We start from the raw sequence: 17,570 nt of genomic DNA on the forward strand, positions 1-17,570 counted from the left end.
TCTGTGCTGTCCTGCTGCTGAAGTTGCAGCAGCCAACCTCCTAACCACCATGGAACAAGGCCATTAGTTGGGCCAGCAGACTCTGTTCTGGTGGCTGCAGCTCATTATCCTCCGTGGAAGCACCCATCCAGTCACTGAAATGCACGCGTACTTGTCTGTAAATATGTCGCACATTTCCATCATCTTCATTAAAGTCAGACATAATCGTTACTCAGACCGCTTTCACTGATTTTAAAAACGTTTTCTACACTTTCCATTTTATTCTATTTCATTATAGTTAATTTTCTGTTCTTCTTAAGCGTTTCAAATGATAATTTATTATTAAAGTAAGTTATTATATTTTATCTCAATAAAATATGAGAATAAAAATAACAATTTACTTGCATTAACTAAAAGATAAAAATTAGACGAGATGTTATAAAACTCAAATTACACTTACAAGTGATATCATACAAAAAATGTAAGGAATAATTTTTTTAATCATAGAGCTCCACTGCCCCGGAACCTTGCATCTATGAAGGGTTTTGTCTAGCTTCGTAAACCAGTATAATTAAAGATGGGTGCTTCCAGAAGCTTCAAAATCTCGGCATTTCCATAGCCCACATAAATACCGGCTTGCGTGTGAGTTTTCAAGTATGTAGAATGTTTAACAAACACTTCGCCATAAAAGAATGACAGGCAGTGAAATTAACATTTAAGTCACACAATGACCTTCACCTAGAAGCCATCAAAGCGTATCTATGCGGCCCACCCCTAGCCCAAAACCCCAAGATCCGCTGGAGCCAAAACCAAAACCAAAGCCAAAGCCAAATCCAACTACAACGCAATGCGACCAAATATCATAAAAAACAAAGTCAATCAAAAATTCGAGGAAGCAATAAAACGATTGCAGGCTGAAGTGCAAATACCCTTTCCGAAAATGTTCTTGTCAATATTGTTATTGGAATGTTGCAGTAAAAGTTTCACAGTTTAAATATTGTCAAAAAATCAATACATATTTGGCAGCTAAAGGTATGCACCCAAAAAAAAATCATTGTAAATCCAAATATTTTCCCTTTGTATTAAATATTTTCGGTACTCACTTAGCCCCGAGAGGTGTTTTCTTAAAATCAAATGGCATAATTTAGTTTTAAAATTAAAATTTTCCTCTTGGCTAAACCAATATAATATGTTAATAACATCATCATGTTTTTGGTTTATTTTAAGTAAGTTTATATTTTGAAAAGCAATGTTACATTTAAATATTTTAATATTTCATTTAACTATGGGGTTTTTCTCTGGACATACAAATTTGATTCTTATACTTTTATTTTTATATCTGAGTGCTTAAAATAAGCTAATCCGAAAAATACTTTATATTAAAAGACTTAAGGTGTCCAGCGTTGCTAACTTTTTAAGAAAACTTTAATACCCCCACCAAGAGCATCAGAAATATATGAAAGACGAGACAAAGCCGAAGCTAGCTTTTGCTCAGTCGGTCGCGTAATTTTGTTTTCGGAGCCACTTGATTAGCACGCTCTGAGCCATGTTTAAACGTGGGCTGTTTAACCAAACGACAGCCACTTCACCCGACCTGGCCAGGCCGTCCACTAACAGCAATGGCAACAACAAGAGCACCGATATTACCAACGACGGCGAACAGAATTCAGCTAAAGACCGCACTAAAGACTTTGACGCAAGAAACGTGCGAGTACGTGCCGCTGATTAGTAAAACAAACAAATTAAATTGGTTTCTGCTTTTTGCTCGTTTTCTTCTTTTTTTTTTGGCTTACGGCTATGGACCTAAGAGCTAGAAAAAAAAGAGCTGTGTTAGTTCAAAGAGTTTTGTAAACTTTTAAAAGAGAATTGTGAATGATTTTGGCCATGTTAAATCAATAAACGTTTTAGTCTTCTCCTCAAACAGAATGTAGAGTATTAGGTTAAAGTTGCAAGCAACATTAAAATGTATTTTTAAGTGGTATATGTGCGCAGAACTTATTTAAATGTACATTACATTTACATTATTAGGAACGAACCTAAAGAAAAGAAAATAACTAGTTTAAGAATTTATAACAATTAACAATTGATCCTATCACTTCATTTCAATTATAGATAATTCCATTGAAAAATGTTGGGTTTCATGATTAAATTAAATTGAATTAATTAAAAACTTTGTGACAAAGTTTAAAATTTGAAATGCCGTGAAGACGCCTTTAAATACGTTTATTTGAGAAAAAGGCATTACAAGTGTTTTCTTCAGATTAAATTTAAAGGAATTAGATAGTTTGTCATAACTGATTTCGAGGTAATTCATAGCACAAGATTTAGTAATAATTTCTTTTAGTGTTAACTTAAATATTTTTTATATCTTTTAAACATCAAGGTCCACAGCAAACTGATTTGATCTCTGTGACTTCTGGTCTTGGCTTATAAGCAGGCACATGTGGCCCGTAGATCTATGAAATAAAATGAATATTTATATAAGAACGGATTGCATTGTCATGAGTAGGCAAACGTCTCAAGCATTCTTGGCTTTATGGCTTGGCCTGTGGTGAAGGAGAGTCAGGTTTGTTAATCCATGCCAAATCAATATGCAGGTCGCGGCTTTGACTCGATTCTTATTTTGCCCGAGACGTCATTATAAACCGCAGCGTTTTTGGTTGGCAAGGGGGTTTGCTTGGGCTAAGCCCATTACTGGTCACCAGTTGGGTAAGTGCTGCATATACACTAAGAAATTCTATAGCCTGATTTCAACGACAAATTATTATAATTGGTTTTGAAAGTTAATGAATAAATTTTAAGGGACTTATCTTTCGATTTTTTTTTTTAAATTTTAACCAACTTTTAGAATTCTGGGAAATCTTGGGTATCTGACATATAATTATTGGGAACTTAACTTAACTACTTGATTTATTTTACATTAATCTTAAGAATACCGAATAATATAAAGATCATAGATTAAAACAGCAACAGGTAGTTAACAGAGCCTAGCTACTTTATTTAAATGTATTTTGTTTTACATTTTTTAAAGAAAAATTCTTTAAAAAATTGTATTTTAAAATGTATTTATATTTTTTAACATGTTTTTTTTGCTTTGTTTTATTTTATGTGTACTTCTGGCACTGCTGCTACTACTGCATTGTTCTCGGTGGCGTTCTTAACGAGCGCAGCATGCAAAACAAGGCGCAAGACGCCATTTGGCCAACACACACAGAGGGAATCGCAGAATCGTTTTTATGGCCGATGCGCCCCCTGCATGATAATCGAGCCAACAATCGAGCCAGTCCCAACTGGGTGAATTTCTGTCTGTGCCCTGTCCCTCTGTGAATTGGCCGTCTGATTGTGCGCACGCGCTCATAATCAGAGAGCCTTCTCCTCCCGAGCCCTCGATTTCGGTGCTGAGCTGGCTGGTTTTATGATGGATGGAGCGTTGGCGAGCGATTCGCCTTGACGTTGATGCGCCATCAAGGAAAATTATTGCGTGCGCGCAATTAAAACTAAAATAAAGTTGCAAAAATATGAATCCGAATTTGCATGCCGCCATACATATACCAGAAATTATATCTTGACAATGCAGCCACTTCACTTGGATGAGTCAGTAGCGTTTGAGCGACTTTCAATTGTCTGACAAAACAGACCAGTCGAATTTCAACCTTTTATTATTCTTGCAAGAATAAGAAACGAATACGTTTCTGTCTCAATTTCTTGTTAAATAAAAACATTTTGTCGCAAAGGCAAATTTATTGAAAAAACTAGTATTGAGATAAACTAAAAATTATATCTTTATAAAGCATCAACTTCCAATAAATACCAAAACATAAATTTAAAGATTTAATTATTCTTACTTTTCAGATTTCCTTTCAGGTAAATTGATAACTATAACTATAACTGATTGTTTTTAAATTGTTTTCAGATTTTTAAGCTTAAAATGTCAAATGGAAGTACATCCAAAGAAATTTACGTAAATATTTATTGTATTTTTAATGTGTCGCAATTGGAAAATGTTACCCTTACTGTGGAGCGAAAGCACGTGTAGTTTAGTGAGAAAATTGGCGGAATGGGCAGCCAAAACAATCGGACTATGACGAGCGACATTGTTGACATATCTGAACACTTTGATCGCATCGCATCGTTGCCAGTCCCATTCGACTATATATATGCACTCCTGTTTGTGTGTATATTTGTGTTTCTTTGCCAGATTTGTTTTTGAATTTATGGTCGCGAGTTTCCACTCCCATTGAAGAACTGAAAAACCAAGCCTAAAAAGTTGTCAGCAAATCCCTATATGTGGAGGAGACTCTATCTGGTCACCATTGTCATGCATAAATCAGGGAAATACGTTTATTTGCTTCGGCAAAGGTAGTTTTTGCCTTTTATGTTTTTTGTTTTTAAAGAGATGTTTAGAAAAATCCAGAAGTTAAAGCATCATTGGAAGGAATAAATGTTTAGCATTATTATTAATGAATTTAATGTAGGGCTGTGAAGATTTTTTTAAGATAAACACCTAACTGCAATACTAAAGCGATTTCATTCCCATAAACATTTATTCAGAAATAACAAATTGATTTTCCTCAAAATGTACACTTTCGAGTCCGCCTCACCTTAAGTTACTTTTAATTATTCATTTTAAAATTGAATTAAATCCTAGAAATCCCTTTCCCACCAATCTCTTGTTTGTGCGTCATAATATTACCTGAAAAATTTACATACGTTCATATTTATCTACCGGCAATCAAATTACAGAGCAATTTGAGACAAGTCAAGACCACTTTCGGCTGTCAATATTTCATATTATTATCGATTTTGTAGCCAAGTACACACAGAGAACCGAAAAGCAGTGGCAAAATCACAGCACATTCTGGTCTGGGCCACTAAAGATGGATATCTGGCAAAACATATTGCCGCAGAAACAATATTTTTGTTTCCAGGCCAAGCTTCATTGACTGACTGCCCAAATGGCTGACTGACTGACTGACAGACTGACATCAAAAACTGAGGGAATACATTGAGGCTGTTTATCGCGGACATCAGAGAGCAGCCTTAGTTTCAGCATCAACAACGGCCAAAAGCCGCAGGCGAGCACGCGTTCTCCAAATATTTATGAGCCGCAAAACAGAAGGAGGACGACCGATTCGGGGCGTGGATGGGGTATATGGTATAAGGTATATGGTACGTATGTTGGGCAAGTGATTTACCGACTCAGCTTCAAGTAGCCGAAGCAGCTGTCAATCAGGCTGCAATCAGCCTCCACTTTAAGCCTATAAAAACGTCTGCAGTTAGCGGTAAAGCAAAGCCAAGACCCACAAAAAAAATCAACCACGAATAATATATTTTTAAGCCGAAAACCAAAAAGTAAAAGTGGCTTACGGTAAAACAATTCGACAACGAGATTTTCATACAATTCATATAGTGCCGCACCCAAGATCTCCATGAAATGGAGACGCGTCCGAAGTACACAAAGACAATTAGTGACCCCAAAAACGTTTTGCAGCTAAAGATTTTTTCTCTGCAGTTGATCTTTTATGAGCGATATGGCGGGGATTCTTCATAATAATATCGTCGGCTGCATTTAGTTAATGAGACCTTACACATGGCGCGCTTGATTTTCTCTTCACTTACAGCAAACAATACGTGATCGATCCCAGCTTAAGTCCAGTCAAAATATATATTTTTTATACATATTGTACAATCGCTGTGAACCTAATATATGGTTTAATTTTTTTTTTAAATGTTTTAGACGTAGTAGAAATAATATCATTTTAGTTTTCATATTAAAATAAATAGATATGTTTTCAAAATATCGTATCTCATAATTTTCATTTGAAAACAATTTGTTGTCTTTAAAACATGGGTTTGTGATATTTATTAACTTAAATGGTACAACAAGGATAATAAATGAACAAAGAAGTATTCAAATGCACAGTTCTTTAAACTGGTAATTTAAATCTAGAAAGAATTCTCTACAAAAGTACTTATGGTGAACATACAAAATTTACCCAATTTTGGGTGGAAGACATTTGTGAGCCACTCCCATATTAATATAGTATATGAAATAAACATTATCAGATTTATGTGGAAAATTATTTTTAATAAACATTTATTAACACCAGAACCAATTGGCACAATTCAAATATAAGAACCAGACTTAAAAATTTAATTTTCATGTTTTTGTTTACAGTTGAGACATCTTATACTGTGTTAAACTTAAAAATTTACATTGAAAACATATAATTTTATCATTTTTGTTTTCCAAATTCTTTATGAACATAACCAAATGAAACTATTTCAAGACTTAAAGCTTTTGAATAGACCATGTAAAAAAATAAAAGTAATATGTTCAATAAAAGTAATACATACCTTTAATTTTTTTTCTGATGCACTTACAGATAATATGTGAAGACAATATTTTGAAATAGTACTCTGACCGCACCTGTACTTAAAAGGGTGTGGTGGTTGGGCTGTCGTTTCCCCGAAGAATGGTCATCCAATTTGTGTATTGGTCACGCTGACAATTTCTACCTGGCCAAAAAATATTTATTTGTGCTTGTATATCTTTTTCTTTATTTTGCAGACCTTGAGTCCGGCCTAACGTAAATGAAATCCCCAAGCAAATTAATGTTGTATCTGTTGTTTTCATTGGCCAACCAACACGAAACGAAACTGTCAATTGATGTCTTCGGAGCCGGACGAGCCGGCTTTTGGTATTTGGTATTTCCTTGGAATTATCTTAATGTGAAATCTTGAACTATGTTTGGGACATGGTCACAAGGGCCGGCCGGCGCAATACCTAAGACAATTTTTAATGGATTTCGAGCTTGACATGACATGTCCCAAAACGTCTTAGGGCGCATTTAATTGCAAAGCTTTGTAACATCCACAAGATGTCACAGATAGTTGGCCTGCGGCGAAAGCACTCCCAAAACCAAAACCAAACTTAGATTCTGCGGTCCAATCTAAAGCAAAATATCTACCGCAGAACTTAAAGCAATTTTGCATTCTTATCGCCACTGACAATGCCCCGGCAAACCAAATTATGCTCAAAAAACCCTTTTTGTATACCGGCGATTACACATAATTTTCATGTTAATGGTGGCTGGCAAATGCCAAGGTACGATAACAGGGAAAACCCCTGTCAAACAAACAAACAAAAAAAAAATAAGGAGTAATAAAATGGCAAGAACAACGCAACATATGCGCACTGACGTGTGCAGCTAAGCGGAAATCTAACCGACATTCCAAGCCGAAAGACACACTCTAAAAGGCAACTTAATGGAAGATAATGTTGGTTTTATCAAAGACTTTCGACGATTTTTAAATGCTCTATGCGCTAAAAAATTATGTGCTATATACCGAATTTGTTTTAAGTATTTTCTGAACTTAAATATCTGATCTTAAGGATAGTTGTTCACCCATAGTCGGCGAGTCGTGACCTAATTTTAAATTATAATAGCTACTTTTTATTAGTTGACACCCAAACACAAGAAAGTAACATTCCAGATTACGTCACTCAGCACGACTCCTCGTTGGACAACAAAGTTGAAGCTTTAAAACCAGACGAGATTTGATTTGACCAGGCGAAGCCCTAACTAAGCTGCCCGACAAAACCCATAATATCCTGCAGTGGGTCATAAAAAAAAAGGGAAGAGCAAATAAAATGGCCCAGAGAATTGCGACTCAACTTCAGGTGTGCGAAAGCGGCCTACAGACCAAAGCCAGGGACAGACATTTACTTTTTTCCCGCAATCCTGCGGTTGTTTCTGTGCTTGTTTCTGTTTTTTTTTTTAACAACGCTCGGAAACGGATGCGGATACGGATGCGGATGTCTGCCATAAACGAGCTCATTAGTAGGCACACTGTGCCGTGGCTAATGTGCTTCAATAGATACTCCGCTGGCATTCCTCAAGCGATTGGTTAAAGTTGAGCTCTTATTTTGGCCACAGGCATTGAGACGAACTTTTACAACAGTTTTAAAGTCGTAAACACCCAATGAAATTTTAATGATGCCGGGCAGGCGATGTGGTCACGCCACCAACTCACTTACTTACACACTAAAGAGAGATACGTGAAAAACGCTTAAAAAATCCAGATTCTGGTCCAATGGTTTTTGTATCCTGTTTAAAGTTAAAAAATCCGGGGCTTATTGATTTTATGTTCAGTCGCTGGCGCTCGTTTCGTTTGGTTTTGGACAGTTTAATGCTCCATTGAATGTTACCGGAGTTGAGAAAGGGGGTTGGGATGTCCATGTTTATGCCTGGCTGCTCCTCATACAGGAGTTCTCCTGGTTCTCCTCCACCTCCCGCGTCATTTCCTCGTGCCGAGCAGGATGCACAGGAACATCCTTCGCCCTTTGGTACTTTCGATTGGCAACTTTGTTTGGCCCAATTGTCTCCTCGCCCCGCTCCCTCCGCCATCACATTTCATCCACTTTCCCAGCTCTGCTACCTGCTGCTTTTTGAAATGTCAATTGCGCTTATTAAGGGAAAAGTTCACTGCGCTCTAAGCGGAATTGGGCTCTAGAGATGCGCATTCTAGGAAATCCCTCAACACGAAAGGAATAGCAATAGGAATTTATATATAATATCATCCTTTATTATTAAACATTTTGTTCAATAATGTTAGAATAAGTACAATGCGATTTGATGTAAAAGTTATATAAGAATAGTTTATGCATGGCCTACAGTCATATTATGATTCTATTATTTACATATGTATGTACAATATTATTTAAAATCATTTTTTTTAAGCCTAAGCAAAAATGCATTTTTTATGGAAAATATTTTAAGCTAAAAAATGGGTTAAAATTATGCTGAAAGAGAGATTAACATTCAACATTATGTTAGACCAAAATTATTACTCTGCTCGTACTTGCTATTATATATATACAATACACAAAGGCACCGTGATCATGTAAAGCTCACGAAACCATCACTAACAAAAAAGGATAGCTAAGTACCTGGTTGAATAACAGAAGTGGAAAACATTCCGGCACTTGACAGAGGTGTTTTCGAAAGTTGTTGAAGTGTGTGGCATAGACTAAAGGAGACCTGAAACTGGCTCCTCCCAATGTTCCGAAATCTCAAAGCTCTTGACTAAGATGTGTTTTCTCGCCGACTAATGACAGCTTTCAGCATATTGTTAAGTTTGTCTGACGGTTCTTGCCTTGCAGGAGAAAGCATTTAGGCATCAAATTAGTGCGAGCCAAAAGCTTAAAGCCAATTAAAAAGAATGGAGAAAAACACAGCTAAAAGTCGCTTCAATTTCGACCAATTCCTGGCAGAAATTGCGTATAAGACAGGTGAGTTTTATTAAACCTCAAAGTTCATACAAAACCAAAAGATATAAAAATATATGGACAGCATATACTAGTTATTTATTTATTTGATAGTGTCAGAGCTTTTATATATGCATAAGCCAAATTCGATTGTATTTTTAGGCAAAAATGTCGACGCGCATCTTTGCTCAATGGCACCTAAAATACGAGTTGAATATTGCATTTAATGCTCTTGAATATTTTGAATTTAAAACGTTTGGGTTCAACGCCCTCAAATAGCCAAACAAGTTGACTTTGTTTTCGTGCTTAAATGTTTTCGTTGTTCGACCGATAAATGTCAGAGGGGATTTAATGCAAAACAAATACATTTTGTGGAGTAAATTTGCATCCCTCTACTTGGCTTAGCGCTTAACACGGCGTATGATCAATCAGCCAGCTACTAATGCACTTAGAGAGCAGGGGTATGACATTAAAACTTAAGTGTGGCCCGCACTTAATTTAAAATGCATGTTAAAACGCCATTAAGTTCAAGCAGGAAGTGCTGTTGCCGATATAATGAGACTACTACTGTTCTTTATAATGATCTGACCCGAGACTCCGGGGTCCAGGGGCACTCCGTAAGCGTTTATTGAACTCGTCCGTGGGGCGGACAAAGCAATTGGCTCCACTCTCATCATATCATGTCGCAATGCAGCCAAGCGTTGCATATAAATTGCCAAAAATTATGAAAATCTGATGCCTTAACAGGTAGCTCTAATTATAAGGTTCACAGCTCATATGACTAATTAGGTTTTTTTTCGGCGATTCGCTGGCTTTTTGTCTGCCACTGCATTCGTCAGCCACCTGGATCCGAGCTCTTGAACACCGACCACCTAATAAACAAGTCGAAGCAATTAAAAACAGCCTTTAAAAACCGCCTGCCATTTGTACGATAAAAAGGGGCGAGTGAAGAAGAAATTCGTTTTTTGCTCTCCGAAAAGACGAAAATTACCTGTTGGCGACTGTCAGTTTGAATTATTAAAGCTGGTTTAAGTCGATCTTCTCGAACTCGATTTTCGCAAGTCCGAAGATTCCCTTACATGAACTTGTCACACAAAGCATACTATTTTTTTATACTGTATAGGCATTTGCTCACAGCTGAATGGTTGTTTTTGGAAGTGTAGAACCATGTGGACCATATGGAAAACTGGTTTTCATGTTTAAGTGTTTTCACCAGTAAAATTTCCAATATTTCCAGTCAGTTAGTATTACTTTGAGCAAGCTTCACTATACAGACATTGCACTGTTTGTTAAAACAATTTAGAAAATTATTTTTAAGTTAGTTAGTTATTTGTTGAGAAATCAAAAATAAATATTGCGTTAAATAATTTAACAAATTTTTGGACTTTTCGATCGTAGTGCAGTGGGAAAAGCAAGTTAACGAACATTTTATATGAAGTTTCAAGGCAAAGTGTTTTTTCCCACTGTAAATAAAGAATAAGGATCTATCGTAATAAACAAATTATTAAAATTATTCTTAAAAAATTTCTATAAATTTAAGCCATTCATTTATTGTCAATTATTGCCTCTCTAAGTCGTTTTAGGTCATCTTTTGCCAAATGTTGTATGAAAGACTTAAATTTAAGGCAATTATTTATAAAGTAAATCTAATTTTTCCCAAAAAAAAAACATAAAAATAAGTGTGGTTCGAGGATAACAGATTACTACTGTGTCTCTGTTGCATGTGAACAGTTTCGCCGCACAACTGGGTACAGTTTGTTGGCGGCGCACCCAAGGCGCCTCGAACATGTTCGATCGCAACGCGATAATGATCTTCGCAGCCGCAGTCGCAGAGCAGAGCAGAGCAGAGCAGCCTTGACCTGGTTCTTGGATCTCAAAAAGGGGCGACGGCGGCCAATGGCAACAAATTGGCAAAAGTGCAGTCGTCTTTGGTTGAAGCCACAGGCCAGCTGGGAGCAGGAGGCAGGCGCAACCGGTTTGTCACTTTTTCCCACCAACGTACAATTAGCTAGCCGCTTTTGCAGCGCTTAACTTCGCGGCCGCCCGTGGGGCACTCACGCAATGCGCAACAGCGGCAACGGCCAGCAGTGGGCGTGGCACGGCACGTTAAGCTAAATACAGTTTTTGGCGGTCAACAGGTTTGTGCGTGTAAGGCTGCGGGGGCGTGGCCGCAAGAAAATAAATAAATAAATCGACCAGGCCAAAAAAAAAGGAGCACTTAAATGGAACAAGCTGTTCGTTTATATATGTTTTTAAAGTGATATTTAAACTATTCTCAAATCGAACTTTTTGAAATTTCCACCAATCAATTGCACTTTTCGATAATAACTGCTCCTGGGAAAAATTCCCATATTAACTTATGTTCCATCAGCTCAGAATTCCGCGATAAGGCTAAAAATACAGAAATACTATTTTTGTCGGCATTTTTAATTATGTTGCCTATATAATTGGAGTTTCCGGGGTTAAAATATATAAAAATTAATTTACTAAAATTACCCTTGATAATAAATAGAAACAAACGAAAAACGTATTGTAGTTTACACAAAAAAAAAAAATGGTACATAACATAAGTGTTAATAATTTCAGCAACTTTTGTAAACATTAACTTTTGAGCTAACCTTATGTTATCTTATAAGTTACTTATATTTTTTAAATAGTTATACATAAAAGTAATTTTGTCTTGAGTGTAAGGCCAAAATTAACTGATAAATTAGTACTTGTATTGAAAAGTACCCTTCAGGTGGAGAGCATTCTTCGCCGCAGCTCAAATGGAGAACGTGACGTATTTTGTTCTCGTGGCCAAGCACTTGACGTTTCAAAGCCATTGGCTTAATGGAAATTCTTAATTCGTGAGAAAAATCATATAATTGCAGTTTGCCCCCCAGAACAAAAAGCTGTTTAGGCTTACCCACTGTATAATTTAGCAAGATTTGAATGAGTGGGGAATAAGAATGCGCTAAATGAGTCGCGCCTGCCACCGCCCACCATAAGAAATTAAAAAACAGTAAAAAAATGAATGAACAAGATTATGACATTTAAAAAATAATAATTTTGGTGAAAACATTGTTATGTATTCACTAAAAAAGTTTTCTTTTAATTCCCCATTTTTTGTCAGAAAATAAAAATGACTTGAAAAAACTGTTTTTTGTTTTTTGGATTTAGGAGACATATCTCAGGTAGCCACATTTATTTTAAATTGTATAATAATTTCTTTGTGCTTTTCAAAATTTCTAAATGTTTTTTTATATTAAAAATATTAAATATTAAAAAATTTACATGGACAAACTCGGAAATACCTATAATTTTTTTATGGAATTAAAAAAAATTTGACAAATATAATATTAGTTCAAGATTTTTGCACAGTGGTGGCAGTTAAAACTTGGCCAAAAGCTTGTTGGTTGGATTGTCCCGATGCTCGTCAGGTATATAGTCACACCTTTGCGATGCACTGCGATCTCGATCTCGGACTCAACCTTGAACTTGGTATTAGATGCGAAGCTCTCCAAAACCGGTTAGCTGCTCTTAGAGGCTCTTTGTACTGCAAATTAATGGGTAAAGCGCAAGAAACCGGCGACAAGCACGAGGCGATGACAACAACAAAAGAGCGGCTTAATGAGGGGCAAATGGGAAAAACAATTCCAAGCTGGGCTAGTTACAATTATTCAACTAATTTCCATTTAAAATAGACGCAAAAATATTTCTTTCCTGAGTCTTGGATTAAATAAATGTTAGCTACTTTAAATGTTTTTCTGACTTAAATTCAAAACTTTAAAAATGAGTAGGACGCAGTAACAATTCTAAATAGGTTGACCAGCGAGAGAGAGGCACCAATTTACACAATTCTCATTGTAATAATGTTAGTTTTTTTATATTTTAACTTAGTAATAGTAATGGTTTAATCTCTACGATATACAGTTTTAATTTTTAAAAATTGAACAACTTTATCTTGTAATTGCCAAAAGGTACAATCGAAAAATCATTATAGTTTCATTGTTGTTATACATATACACATAAAGATGGAAATTTTGTCTCTTTATAAAATTTGCCAGTTTTTTTTTTTTTGTTTTGGCACAATATATCTTAATGCAATTTAACGCAGGGCATGGTCAGCAGAAAAACTTTTAATATAAAAGTTAGTTCCACATTGAAAGAATATAATATTCATCCGAATAATTAAATAAGCAGTCATATACGGTTTCAATCATACAATATAAACACGTGGGCAAATGTGAAAAGTGCTGGACAAAGTAGCGTAGATCCACATATATATAATGCGTCCCAGAAAAACGCCAGCAACGTAGTGTAAGCTCTCGCCCAGGAAAAAAATCACTAAAAGCCGGAGAAAGAAAGATATAGAAAGAAAAACGAAGAGGGGGAAAGTGCTGTTTAAACGGATATCCTAAATGTCTGCCCGGATGGGCGAAGCTCCGCAATTTTGGCCTGACACTCATTTCCGTTTCGAAGTTTTTCATTGCTTCCCATGGAGATTTTACGGGCAAATGGTGGGTGGAGAGGGTCTGATGAGAACCTGTTGCATGGAGACAGATTTATGCCATCGTAAAATATGCCATTTGAATCTGTGAACTTAATTCAAATGTCGCAAGGACTGTGGCATAAGGATGTGCATTTTATGTTGCTTAGGCCAGGCATCAACGGTTGAAGATGCTGGATATTTGCCAAAGGTAAGATTACCATTCAAGCTCTACTGGTTTAGAAGCTATGGGTGTACAAAGTTAATATTTTTCTAGCTGATTTCCCGCCAAATATAATATATATATAAATAAATATAATTTTTATATACAATTTTTAATAACTTTTTAACGGCGCATCGGGTTAAAGGTGTAACAACTTTTTAGTATGTCAGAATAATCGATATGGCGTAGCCAAAGTACAAAATTGTGATTTCATTAAAAATGTTATATATCTTATAAGTTTTAAAAGAAATGTATCTAAATATTAGATTTCTATAAATCTATAATCTATTTTGCTGTAAATACTTAATAGTACCTAGTTGGCTTTATCCGTGCCGCGCAGCTAAAAAAAAAACACTTGCCGGGGATTTCACGACGTGCAAGCACATCACCCACAAATCCGCCAACCTCCCACACACACACACACACACACACACACACCCATACTCGAGTTGGCCATTAGTATGAGTGTTCGGCCATTTTCCATTCCAGCGGAAGTTGTCTGTGTTAATGGAATTACATGAATTCCAACTCTGAACTGCAGAGTAAAAGCGTGAACACACTGGCAGGCGACATTTCCGCAAATGCATGGCCCGTAAACTTTGACGGAGCGGGGTGAAAGTTTTTCCACGAAACAAAAGAGCGACAGAGATGTCTAAATAAAGACCAAATGAGAGAGTGAGAGAGGGAGAGGGACAGGGAAAGGGAGAGAAAAATCTAGAACGGAAACGATAATGGCTCGAACCGACGACCGAATTTTTATCGAATTAAAATTGCTGCACCATAAACATAATCCACTTTTGGATTTCCGCTGGTAAAACAAAATCGAAACAAATGTGTCAAATATTCGAATGGTTTTTTCACTCAACTTTATGTAATACAATTCTAGGGTTACAAACGAGCTTACATTTAAATTTGAATTAAATTGACAAACATAAGCAAATTGACAAACACAACAACTCTTTGATATTCCAACTAGGTGGCAATAATGATGATTTTGTTACTTTAAAGGTTTTTTTTGTGTTTAACTATTTCTCGAGATATGTTAAAAAACTTGGAAGACAAAAGAGCGACATATGGTCTTAGCTTAATAGATTCTTTAAAGGGTTGGAAATAACTCGTTCAGTGCTTTCAATTCTTCTTGCACAGAAAGGTATAAAAAACTTCCAACACTTTTTACTCATTCCCAACAACTCTTTGATATTCCAACTAGGTGGCAATAATGATGATTTTTTTTTTGTGTTTAACTATTTCTCGAGATATGTATGTTAAAAAACTTGGAAGACAAAAGAGCGACATATGGTCTTAGCTTAATAGATTCTTTATAGGGTTGGAAATAGCTCGTTCAGTGCATTCAATTCTTCTTGCACAGAAAGGCATAAAAAACTTCCAACACTTTTTACTCATTCCCAACAACTCTTTGATATTCCAACTAGGTGGCAATACCTGGTCGGGAAAAAAAAAAACAAGGTGACTGCTCAAATTTTTTCTACTAGTTTTTTCCTTAATAAGTATCAATTATAGTTACCTATTTTAATGTGTAAATAAGTTCAAAGACATTGGGCTTATTGGAAACCTTGGAATGGGTGAGAAACGAGCTTATCGCAATCATTGCTCCAGATTCATCACTTATTATTTCTTTAGAAAATAAAGAAAACCACCCAAAGGCTGTGAATCGCCAGTCGCATCGGTCAGATCACAATCCCCCAATCATTCCCCTAATCATTCCCAACGACTCGGTGGTCACGACCTATGCCATAGGGCGTCTTAATTCGGAACCCGTTCCGGCGAGGATTGAGATCAAGGAGCTGATAGGAAATGGGTCCTTTGGACGGGTGTACAAGGCACGATTGGATGACTCTGACGAGGTGGTGGCCCTCAAGCAGATCCTCCACAATCCCATGTTCTGCCAACGCGAGGCAGAGATAATGGGCCAGCTGGAGGAGCACACCAACATCGTTCGGCTCATCATGCACTCCTGCGTGTCCTTGGGGATTCCCCCGATTAGTTACATAATCCTGATTATGGAGTACATGCCGATGACGCTGCTGGACTACATCAAATACCACCGATATCAGCAGCTGCCCGCGGAAGAGCTCACATATGTACGCATTCTCTCGTACCAGGTCTTCCGGGGATTGGGCTATCTGCACTCCTTGGGCATCTGCCACAGGGACATCAAGCCCGAGAATCTGCTGATCGACAGCCAGCAGATGCTGCTCAAGCTAAGTGATTTTGGCAGCGCCAAGCACTTGGTGCCCGATGAGCCCAGCCTCAGCTACATCTGCTCCAGGCTGTACCGTGCCCCCGAACTCTTTGCCAAATATAATCTTTACGGCTGTGCCGTCGACATCTGGAGTGCTGGCTGCGTTCTGGCAGAGCTGCTCAAGGGTTCACCCCTCTTTCTGAGTAACAAGCACGAACGCCAGCAGCTGATGTTCATCGTAAGTCTGCTGGGCAGCGAGGGCCTGGAACGGGCCCCCGAAATCCGTTCGATGTGTGGCACAGCCATTCCGTTTCGGTGCCGGCCCAGCTGGGATCAGCTCCTGGGTGCAACTGTACCGCAAGACCTGGCGGATCTCCTCAACTGCTGCCTTGTCTACCAGTCCTCGGCCAGGATCGCACCCATGATGGCTTGCGGGCACTGCTTCTACGATGAACTGCGCATCATGGAGACGTTGGGGCATCGCATGCCCAATGGTCATCCGCTGCCGCCCCTGTTCAACTTTAGCAGCCAGGAGTTGGGCATCGATCCCAAGCTCTCGGTAGAGCTGTTACCTCTCTACTTGTCTCAGGTGGAGGACGAGCTGCCAGTCGAAGCCGTTTTTCCTGATATGAAGAAAAATACGATTTTTGGGCCAAAATAAAAAAAGACAGTGGGGGAAATTTTTACCGGATTTTGTATTATTTAATTGCACTGAATTTAAAAAAAAAATGTTCTGTTTCCAAAACAACCCTTACTTTCCATTTTTCATACTATTGTATGTACTTTATCCATTAAACACTTAATTGGAGCATTGAGAAGAATGCTAATCAATGCATATATGACTAACATTTGAAAATTCATAGAGATTTACTCTATAAATTTTAAAAAATATCAAAATATCAAGTTCTCAAGTTCAGGGTTTCAGGCCATAATTAGGTTTTTTCATATCTTGATGAAAAAAAATGATTTTGTGTCGAACCTAAGGTAACCAATGTCAGTTCCGATTTAAATCGGAATGTGTGTGGTAAAAGTGTTTAAAATAACCTCCTAGAACAGAAAATACATTTGCATTTTTTAACTTAAACCAAAATATAAGGATAAACACAAAATATATCGATGTAGTCGATTTCCCCCCACTATTAGATATCCATTACTAAAAAAAAAAAAAATTTCCATATTATTTTAATTTTGACCATTTTGGATGTATTTTTGCTTTTACTAATTTAAGCTTAAAATTTTGGAATTTAAAAAAATGTTTAAACCATAGAATTTTAGAAGTTTAAATTTTAAAATAATTTTTTTTTTTTTTTTTTTGGAAATTTGTGGTACTCATACATTTTTTAATGGAACTTGTTCTTGTGCAGAATTATAAATAATAATAATTACTTTAATCTAATGTCTTCGACATACCTCTTAAGTTAAG

The 17,570-nt window shown here is 36.8% G+C and overlaps 1 protein-coding gene across 2 annotated transcripts; it reads left to right on the forward strand.

Annotated features, from left to right (window-relative positions):
• The first annotated feature begins 15,368 nt into the window (after positions 1-15,368).
• On the forward strand, positions 15,369-16,967 carry LOC108138038 (glycogen synthase kinase-3 alpha). Of its 2 annotated transcripts, XM_041710352.1 has the most exons (3): positions 15,369-15,411; positions 15,466-15,527; positions 15,586-16,967. In XM_041710352.1, the coding sequence occupies exons 2-3, from the start codon at positions 15,524-15,526 to the stop codon at positions 16,806-16,808; spliced, it is 1,227 nt and encodes a 408-aa protein (XP_041566286.1). In that variant the 5' UTR covers positions 15,369-15,411; positions 15,466-15,523; the 3' UTR covers positions 16,809-16,967. The 2 variants fall into 2 exon arrangements, with proteins under 2 accessions (XP_041566286.1, XP_041566287.1); XM_041710353.1 differs by having other exon boundaries at positions 15,386-15,527; positions 15,595-16,967.
• The last annotated feature ends 603 nt before the right edge of the window (positions 16,968-17,570 follow it).

Source organism: Drosophila elegans, unplaced genomic scaffold (assembly GCF_018152505.1).
Source record: "Drosophila elegans isolate 14027-0461.03 unplaced genomic scaffold, ASM1815250v1 contig_814, whole genome shotgun sequence".
NCBI classification, from domain to species: Eukaryota; Metazoa; Arthropoda; class Insecta; order Diptera; family Drosophilidae; genus Drosophila; species Drosophila elegans.